The sequence below is a fragment of the Colobus angolensis genome, unplaced genomic scaffold (genome assembly GCF_000951035.1).
Source record: "Colobus angolensis palliatus isolate OR3802 unplaced genomic scaffold, Cang.pa_1.0 Scaffold124, whole genome shotgun sequence".
Lineage (NCBI taxonomy): Eukaryota > Metazoa > Chordata > Mammalia > Primates > Cercopithecidae > Colobus > Colobus angolensis.
Genome location: NW_012113586.1, coordinates 45106 through 55654, shown reverse-complemented (window position 1 = coordinate 55654; position 10549 = coordinate 45106). Strand labels below are relative to the sequence as shown.

Sequence of the window (10549 nt, the reverse complement as noted above, 5' to 3'; positions counted from 1 at the left end):
TGTCCTTCCCACCCAAACCAGTCCCCAGTGCCCTTATGCCTGACTAAGGAGGTTCTGGGTAGGGAGTTCATTTTAGATCTGCTTTTTTTGTTTGTTTTTGTTCTGAGAACTGCCTTTGCAATCTCATGTTTCTCTTGGGTCCTCTTTACTGGCCTAACTTCTTCAAACCATGATTTTCTTTTAGCTTGTCAAGGTGGCTTTGGAGAAAAGTCTGGCAACTGTGGAGACCCAGAACCCATCTTTTTCCCCTCCTTCCCCAGTGGGAGGGGACAGTAACAAGTGTCTTCAGGAAGAAATACTCCACCTGAGGGCTGAGATCCACCAGCACTTAGAAGAGAAGAGGAAAGCTGAGGAGGAACTGAAGGAGCTAAAGGCTCAAATTGAGGAAGCAGGATTCTCCTCAGTGTCCCACATCAGGTAGGATGTTCTTCCCAGAGAAGGGGAGCTTGCGGGTCGTGAGGCACCACAGCCAAGGGCCTTGCCTTGCTGCAGCCAAGGCATCCGTCTGACAAGGGGCTACTTGGTCCATATCCCAGGCAGAAATGTATTAATATTTCTACAAATTCTTTAGATAAAAGTAAGTAATATTGGCTAATGGTAATCACTTTCTGTTACTCAAATAATCCTGGTCTTAATTCAGTATAACAATGCCCACTATTATTGTGCATCTGCCAGTTACACATATGACAGTCATGGTGGAAACCTCCTTGTTACATGACCAGTATTGCTCTTTTTAATTGACTGAAACATGTAAGGAATCCCTGCTACCTACTGTGTTTCACTGCTGTATAGAGAACCAGAACAGTCCACGGAGGAGGACTTTTTTTTTTTTTTTTTGAGGCAGAGTCTCGCTCTGTCGCCCAGGCTGGAGTGCAGTGGCGTGATCTTGACTCACTGCAAGCTTTGCCTCTCGGGTTCACGCCATTCTCCTGCCTCAGCCTCCCGAATAGCTGGGACTACAGGCACCTGCCACCATGCCCAGCTAATTTTTTTTTTTTTTTTTTTTTGTATTTTTAGTAGAGATGGGGTTTCACTGTGTTAGCCAGGATGGTCTCAATCTCCTGACCTCGTGATCCCCCTGCCTCAGCCTCCGAAAGTGCTGGGATTACAGGCGTGAGCCACTGCGCCCGGCCAGAGGGTTTCTGTCAAGGCCCCTTCATCTCTGCTGCTTTAGTAATTTTACAAAAATAGCAGATAGCTCATTCACTGGTTAGACTGGCCACTCTGTCTTTGATGGCTTTTTGACAAAAGATACTTGGAGAACATGCTGATACTGTAGGGCTGATCCATTTATTCATTCACTCCCAGGACTACAATCATCACTGCCTGTTTGGAGTACAGCTGTCCAACTTCTAAATCATGCCCTGTTGTTTCCCTGCACCTTACCTGCCACTTAATCTTCCCCGAATAATGTTAGCACTTTGAAAAGGACCTAGGCATCTAGCCTCATGTCCTTGTTTCATAGCTGAGGAAACTCAGGCCTAGAAAGTTTCAAGTGACTTGCTCAAGGTTGCATAATAGTCTGTGGCTCCCAATTTCTAACATCTAAACCTCGTTTCTATACTATACACTTTGTCAAACAATTTTAAAAAAATTCTTGTGGTTGTTCTAATGCTGATTATTTTGCTCTGAATTATCATAATAACATTTTCCTCAAGTTCTACTTAAAGCATATTATTTTACTTAAATTTTTGTATGTGTAAACTTCATTGAGTTGTCATAGGGAAGAACAGTACATCTCTTTTGATTCTATTGTTGAACCTACAATCAAACCATCTGTAGATATCCCTGTGGATTATTTTCCTTTGTTACTAACCTGAAACTCTGATTTGTTCAACCCTCCACCCAACCTACAGAATCACTGATACTGTAGAAGGTAGAATCTAATGCATTGTTCTTCCTTTCAAGAAGGTTTTGTTGAGTTTTTCTTCTACATGTTTGTATTTAAAAACATCACTTTTTTCTAAATGTGAAGTTTAGAAATATTAAATATTCTTTTCCATGTACAGATGTGCCCACTTTATCCCCCTTCCACATCCCAGTTTTGGTAAAATGCCTATCCCCTTTTTCTTTATTGAGAAACTATCTCATAGATTGTCTTTCTGTATCCTATATACTATTTTCCTCCCAGAAACACACCAGACAAGCTCTGCTCTAGGTTCCAAGACTCCTGGATTCTGAGAAATTCAATCTAGGTGCATAGCCCACTGCTGATCCTTCAAGTTGTGAATTACCCATTTCCTGTGCATCCTGTAGCCCAGGGGTTCTCAGTTTAGCATGCTTAGCCCAGCTAAGCTGGGCATGGTGGCTCATGCCTGTAATCCCAACACTTTGGGAGGCCAAGGTGGGCAGATCACCTGAGGTCAGGAGTTCAAGACCAGCCTGGCCAACATGGTGAAACCCCTTCACTACTAAAAATACAAAAATTAGCTGGGCGTGGTGGCGCATGCCTATAGTCCCAGCTACTCGGGAGGCTGAGGCAGCGGAATTGCTTGAACCCAGGAGGTGGAGGTTGCAGTGAGCCAAGATATCGCCACTGCACTCCAGCCGGAGTGACAGAGTGATACTCTGTCTCAAAAAAATAAATAAATAATAATTTAAAAATCACCTGTGGAACTTAAGTAAAATGTGGATTCATAGGCCTTAGCTATACAGTCTTTTTAACAAGCACCTTATGGGATTCTGCTATTAGTATTTCTCAGGTCTGCAGCTAGTACAGCAGGGATTGAATGACTTCCCTGTTAGACCCTGAGCTAGCCATACTGTATATGCAATTTCATTTAAGCATTTAAGCATCTGCTAACTCCACTAGGTAGTGTTATCATCCTTATTTTATATAAAAGGAAACTGAGGCTCAAAGAAGTTAAGTGAATAGACTTGTTACAGCCATGTTTGCTTCCACTCAACCCTAGTATGAGTTCGTTGTTGTGGAAAGAATTTATCTGGAATGTCTTGGTGAAAAATAGCTGTTTTGGTCAATTTTATTTCTTCAACAAATACGAATGATTTTTGTGGCAGGCACTTTTGTAGGCACTGGGGATTTGAGGTGAATAGGACAGACACAGTCCTGCTCTCAAGAAGATTATCTCTATCATGTGAGCCAGACATAAAGCAAACAATTATCTAAGTACGTTTTGATTGTATTAATAGTTCTGATTAGTGTTATTTATTTATTCCGTGTTCCTAAGTCCCAATGGTTTGAAACTGACTGATGATAAATAATAGAACTGTAGAATTCATAACAATAAATTTGTCACAGTAAAGGTCTTATTTTTTAACAGTGTAAGTACTCTTGTTTACTCCAGAGGCTACTAAAAATTAGAACATATGAGGCTGCGTGCCACAAGTAAAGAAAACTAGCCTGCATGTCTTGAGTCCAAGGTTTCTAGTGATGGTGCTGCTACCAAGAAGCTGTGGAAGTTTGGGCAAGTCTCTTACTCTTCCTGAGCCTTGACTTTCTTGTATATAAAACGAGGGAGCTGTTGTAGGTCTCAGGTTTCTTCATGCTCTGGGGTATGTCTGAGTTTATCACGGGCTGAGATGTGGATAAGAGGTACTATTAGGAACTGTTGTCAGGACCAGACCTAGCCCTCAATTATGTGTGTTTCCTGCAGGAACACCATGCTGAGCCTTTGCCTTGAGAATGCAGAGCTGAAAGAGCAGATGGGAGAAGCAATGTCTGATGGATGGGAGATCGAGGAAGACAAGGAGAAGGGCGAGGTGATGGTTGAGACTGTGGTAGCCAAAGAGGGTCTGAGTGAGAGTAGCCTTCAGGCTGAGTTCAGAAAGCTCCAGGGAAAACTGAAGAATGCCCACAATATCATCAACCTCCTCAAAGAACAACTTGTGCTGAGTAGCAAAGAAGGGAATAGTAAACTTACTCCAGATCTCCTTGTGCATCTGACCAGCACCATCGACAGAATAAACACAGAACTGGTTGGTCCTCCTGGGAAGCACCACCACCAAGAGGAGGGGAATGTGAATGTGAGGCCTTGCCCCAGACCCCAGAGACTTGACCTTGGGGCTACCTTCACAGTGGATGCCCACCAAGTAAGTGTGGGCTTAGATGGAATGAAAAACAATTGGAGAAGGGCTCGAGATGACAGTGTTTATCTTAAAACATTCTCCCATGTGAATCAGGAGGTACCAAGAGAAGGGTCTCTTCGTACCACAAACAGTAATAATAATATTCAGTCTACATTCAGCCTTTAGAAAGGCTTTTATAACATAAATATTTCTTGAGTACTTGATTTTTCAGATAACACACTAGGCATTGGCATGGGGCAATAAAACCAATGGCTGCCCTTGAGATACTTAATATGGTAGGGAAAGATGGCACACAAACAAGTAATTTTAACAGGATGTGGTAACTGCTGTAACATAGGGATGCATCAGTTAGGAGGCAGCCCAGACAAGTGGTATGTAATGACATCCCTTCCTTATCACTGCCATTTTTTTTGTCACAGCCCATCACAGGTGTCTGTTCCTGGGCCTCAGATGGGTTATTGGGATCCTCTTTAGGGAAGGAGCCATGCTGAAGATTCAGTAAAATGGAGAATACGGGGATTCTGAGAGAATCAATGGGACAGAATGCGAGGGGAGATGAGTGGAGGGTTACACCCCTTCTCTTTTGTACCACTGAGAAAACATTTCCTGAGAGCTCCTCTGTAGACTTGATTGGCACTGTGCTGTGTGCTGTGGATACTGATATGAAGAAAACATTATCCCAGTGCTCCAGGAGCTCCATCTGGAAAACAAGTCACTGCCAAATGGCATGAGAAGTGCTGTGACAGACTTGAGTAAAGTCCACAGGGTTCAGAAGGGGCGGTGGTCATCATTGCATGGGGGTGACCTCAGACTGTCCTGATCCCTGTATTGGACCCTTTCACAGTTGGATAACCAGTCCCAGCCTCATGACCCTGGGCCTCAGTCAGCATTTAGCCTACCAGGGTCCACTCAGCACTTACGCTCCCAGCTGTCACAATGCAAACAACGCTATCAAGATCTCCAGGAGAAGCTGCTGCTATCAGAAGCCACTGTCTTTGCTCAGGCTAATGAGCTGGAGAAATACAGAGTTATACTTAGTAAGTAACTGTGACTTACTAGTAAAGTAAGTAGCCTGTGTGTCTTACAACTTCTGTGTGTTCTATACCGACATAACGTGGTTATTGAGCACATGAAGTGTGGCTAGTGCTACTTGGACATTTGGTTTTGTTTAATTTTAGTTAATTTAGTATAAAGTGGCCATATGTGGCTACTAACTCTCTTATTGGACAGTACAGGTCTAGGTGTCTTGGGACTCTAAATTAGTTTAGCTCCATTCCACATTTATTGAACCCCTGTGGATAAAGCACTTGCCAGCTTCAATGTGGCTGCTAGAGATGATAGTATATAATCCCTGACTTAAGGGGAGATTGTCAATGGCAAATGCAGGCTCATCCTATGGAAAGAAATTCTGCTTCCTGGAGCTGGTGGTCTCTTCTCCCACCAGTTCAAAGAAGCTTCTCTCCCACTGTGGATCTGACCTCCCTGCCCCAAAAGGTTAGGGTATGTGCCACTGAGGCTGAGGGCGTATGTGGGAAATTCAGACATTCTGTAACACCTGCTGTCTCTTCCCAAGCAGGTGAATCCTTGGTAAAGCAGGACAGCAAGCAGGTCCAGGTGGACCTCCAGGACCTGGGCTATGAGACTTGTGGCCGAAGCGAGAATGAGGCTGAACGGGAGGAAACCACCAGTCCCGGTAAGAGCACAGGGTGTGGGGCCCACCCCTCCTTGGAGTCAGCTGTCACATTTAGGTACTGTTGGCCAATTCCACACCTGACAAGTAGTGGGGAAGAGGAGGACAGGAGGTTAATAGGAGAACTCTTACCCAAAATGAGAGTGAGTATAAGTTTGAATTTCTACAATTAGTTGTTGGCATACTGCTAATAATAATAATAATAATAATAATAATAATATAAAGTTCTATCCAACTGACTATTATAGAAATACTAAGACCTGCTTAGAGACCAGATGAGGTTTTGGAAACATGCAAACCCTAAGTTAAAAATAATTTTGTTTTGCATTATAAAAGGACTACAACTATAGGCCCACCCACCACATTGAAAACCAGAAGAGAAGAAAAACACAATCTCTCTCATTCTTGAGACAGTGTAGTGTGTGGCAGTTAAGAGAAAAGATCCTGGGGCCAGACTGGTTGGTTCATATCCCAATTTGTAAACTTTCCTGTGCCCCGGTTTCTTCATATGTTAAAACAGTAATAAAGGAACTACCTACCCTGTCAGGTACCAATGTCAATTAAATAAGTAAATTCTTATAAAATGCTTTAGAACAGTGCCTGGCATCTGGTAAAATGCCATGGATTCGTTCTTATTCTGACTACCACTGCCTTAATACACTGATGTTAACATGCTGATATATTCAAAGTCTTATTTTCTTATGCCTATTTTTCACATAGTTGTAACCCAATAAACTTTTAAATTATAGGGAAATTTAGAGAGCATTTAACTTTCAGCATGCAGGAATAGCTTGTCCTGCATTCCTGTGGCCATCCTAAATAGATAAGGCCATGTTAATGTCTTAAGAAACATCAGTGTGTGTGGAACGAATACAGGACACTGGAGGATTTGAATTCTGGTTCTGCCATGTGCTAGTTTGAGTGATCTAGAACAAGCTGGTTTACTGCCTCTCTTTAAGTTTTGGTTTCCCCAGTCAGTAAAATAGAAGGTGATGATACCTAACTGGTACGTATAAGGAAGATAAGAAATATTGTATTCGAATACCTAGTACAGTTTCAGGGTTGAATAAAGTACTTCTTCAACTTTTTCTCTAGTAATTATTGTCCTCACGACCAAACTTGCCTTCTCTCAAAGGCAGTGGCCACAATAGCACATCCAACTTTTATTTAGGAAGACATCTTTGTCCTTTTTCAGAGTGTGAGGAGCACAACAGCCTCAAGGAGATGGTCCTGATGGAGGGGCTGTGCTCTGAGCAGGGGCGCCGGGGCTCAATGCTGGCTGGTTCCTCCAAGAGGAAGCCCTTGGAGAACCAGCTAGGGAAGCAGGAAGACTTCCGGGTATATGGAAAGTCAGAAAACATCTTGGTCCTACGAAAGGACATCAAAGATCTGAAGGCCCAGCTGCAGAATGCCAACAAGATCATTCAAAACCTCAAGAGCCGGGTCCGGTCCCTCTCGGTTACAAGTGATTATTCGTCTAGTCTGGAAAGACCCCGGAAGCTGAGAGCTGTTGGCACCCTGGAGGGGTCTTCATCTCATAGTGTCCCTGATGAGGATGAGGGGTGGCTGTCTGATGGCACTGGGGCTTTCTATTCGCCAGGGCTTCAGGCCAAAAAGGACCTGGAAAGTCTCATCCAGAGAGTATCCCAGCTGGAGGCCCAGCTCCCAAAAAATGGACTAGAAGGGAAGCTGGCTGAGGAGCTGAGATCAGCCTCATGGCCTGGGTAAGGATGACACTGTTTGGGCACTTTCTGGATTGAAAATGTGTAAGTTCGTGCTTGGTGTAGGGTAGCTCAGGCAGTTGGAAGAAAGAACATGTGTGGGTATTCACAAGGACACTGATTTAAATGGCAGATATAGGTCTGCGGAAAAGACAGGTAGGCAACCAGGAGGGCATAGGATGATGTCCTAGTATCTGGGAGATACTGGGTCTCAGGGATTTCCTCTTAGGGATGTATTAGTAAAGTAATAGTGTATATGGTATAGTATAGTAGTAATACTGGAATCAGACTTCCTAGCTCTGATGCTTACTACCCATGCAACCTTCTTAACCTTTCTGTGCCTTTGTCCTTACCTATTAAATGAAGATGATAAGAGAACCCATCTCAAAGAGTGGATATTAGGTTTAAATGAATTAATACAAGTGCTGGCCAGGCGTGATAGCTCATGCCTGTAATTCCAGCATTTTGGGAGGCCGAGGTAGGCAGAACACCTGAGGTCAGGAGTTCGAGACCAACCTACTGGTTTAGTAGAGTTTCACCCCATCTCTACTAAAAATACAAAAATTAGCTGGGCATGGTGGTGCACGCCTGTAACCCCAGCTACTTGGGAGGCTGAGGCAGGAGAATCACTTGAACCTGGGAGGTGGCAGTTGCAATGAGCCGAGATGGCACCACTGCACTCCAGCCTGGGTGACAGAGCAAGACTCTGTCTCAAAAAAAAAAAATTAATACAAGTGCTTAGAATAGTGCCTAGCATATATTAAGCTCTCAATGCTATTTGCCATAGTTATAAGTGTTATTGATACTTTGTGTTGAAAACACAGACATTCATCTTGTTATGTGTCCTGGTTATCTATTGCTAAGTAATAACCACTCTAAAACCTAGTGATTTCAAACAACATTTTATTATGCTTCATGGTTGGTTCTGTGGTTTGACGGGGCTCAGCTGGGTGGCTGTCACTTAGGGTCTCTTGTTTTGGGTTCCATCAATTGATGGTATGAGAGTTGATGTGATGGCCATCATTGCAAAATACAGTCAGCCACAGTATCATAACACAGGAGAAATTCAGGCATCAGGTGGTAGTTAAAACAGAAGACATGAAAAGTCCTATCTAGACTTAGGATGAAATGATTCTAATTATTCATTGAGTAACTGCTGTGAATCTGCGTGATACTGGTGCTGTAAGGAATATAAAATGCAGAACTATCTTTATTCTCACAGACCTTATGATTTATCTAGGGACATAATTAACATGTATATAACAGTTGAAGAACAGTGGCATACTAAATTTTATGTTTGTTTGTTTGTTTTGTTACGTAATCTCACTCTGTCGCCCAGGCTGGAGTGCAGTGGTGCCATCTCGGCTCACTACAACCTCCACCTCCCAGGTTCAAGCAATTCTCCTGCCTCAGCCTCCCGAGTAGGTGGGATTACAGGCATGCACCACCATGCCCAGCTAATTTTTTCTGTATTTTTAGTAGAGGTGGGGTTTTCACCATATTGACCAGGCTGGTCTCGAACTCCTCACCTTGTGATCTGCCCACCTCGGCCTCTCAGAGTGCTGGGATTACAGGCGTGAGCTACCATGCCCGGCCCATACTAAACTTTTTGATGCAACATTTTATCATGGTAGAATTTACTCTTAAATACCTCCTATGGCTTATGTGCCAGAATTCAGTTTGGTGGTTCCTTAGAGATGTGCTCATAGAACTCTCTACAGAAGGCCCCATAGCTTATCATCCACTCTTTCCATACTTACTCTTTCCTCTTCTGTCCTACATTAGGAAATATGATACCCTGATTCAGGATCAGGCCCGGGAACTATCTTATCTACGGCAAAAAATACGAGAAGGGAGAGGTATTTGTTATCTTCTCACCCAGCATGCAAAAGATACAGTAAAATCTTTTGAGGATCTCCTAAGAAGCAATGACATTGACTACTACCTGGGACAGAGCTTCCGGGAGCAACTCGCCCAGGGAAGCCAGCTGACAGAGAGGCTCACCAGCAAACTCAGCACCAGTAAGTTGGCCACAGGGCTTTGGAATACTGTCAGTCACCCCCACAGTTCCAGCCCCTGGTGGCCACCACATCTCCACTGCAATTTTTTAACTTAGCGTCCTGTTTGTATTTCATTTCCTGGGGCTAATACAGGATCAAGACTGCTCAGTGGGGAGCATGAAGAGGAAGACACAGGGCTGGAGATGCCATGGTTACAACAATAGAAACTTCACCACTCATAGAATGTGACCTGTGGGGCAAGGGCAGCATCTATCTGGTGCTAAGAGGGAGTAGGGTACATGAGAAGGAAGGGCCTTGTTATAGGAGGAAGAGCCCTGAACTAAGAATTACAAGACCCAAGCTCTAGCCTGGATGCTGCCGCCAACTTGCTAAATGCTCTTTCCTTGTGGTGTCTCCATATGGCATGGTAATGTACATGCAGGTACTCCACATACGGATAAAGCGCCATGCTCTTTTGTACATGGTTTAGGCACTGGTTGCAGTAGTTCAATGACTACATTGGTTATTATTGGGGTCCTCTACTCAGAATTTCTAGAGAATATCCAAGGGAGTAAAGTAGGATCAGACTTGGGAACCACGCAGCTCACCTCCTGGTGCAGGTGCAGAGGTGGGGCAGGGCTTCTTGTCATCTCCTCAGAGCCCTGTGCAGATGCTGCATGAAAGCTGTGGTGGGACATATGTACTGGGGAACTAGTCTACAGCAGGACATGGAGGCTGGAGCGTCCAACAGGGCAGCTGGGCAAGGGCCTCATGATTAATGGAACAAAAGACATTTTAAATGTTTTACCCTGATTTGGGACAGAGGAAGTCATCATGGTGACTGACAGGTCAGGGACAGTGAGGTCACTTCTCTAGAGACCCAAGCTGAGGCCTCCCAGAATAACTGTTCTGGATACATGCATGAAATGCTCACTACTCTGTCTCCAGATAGGCTCCTGTGTTTGTAATGCGGGAAGTGGGACTAGCCTAATTTCTTACTGTTTCTTTCTAAATTTGGTTTGCAGAGGATCATAAAAGTGAGAAAGATCAAGCTGGACTTGAGCCACTGGCCCTCAGGTAATTCAGAGGAG

General features: G+C 43.9%; 1 protein-coding gene across 1 annotated transcript in view; it reads left to right on the top strand.

The window, feature by feature from the left end:
- Nucleotides 1–221: 221 nt before the first annotated feature.
- LOC105505254 (myomegalin) overlaps nucleotides 222–10549 on the top strand; it is a 31432-nt gene continuing 21104 nt past the window's right edge. The window contains 7 exon segments of the mRNA XM_011933043.1: nucleotides 222–417; nucleotides 3615–4050; nucleotides 4892–5084; nucleotides 5621–5740; nucleotides 6933–7461; nucleotides 9244–9479; nucleotides 10484–10535. Coding sequence (XP_011788433.1) covers nucleotides 3622–4050; nucleotides 4892–5084; nucleotides 5621–5740; nucleotides 6933–7461; nucleotides 9244–9479; nucleotides 10484–10535 — 1559 coding nt within the window. The 5' untranslated portion in view covers nucleotides 222–417; nucleotides 3615–3621.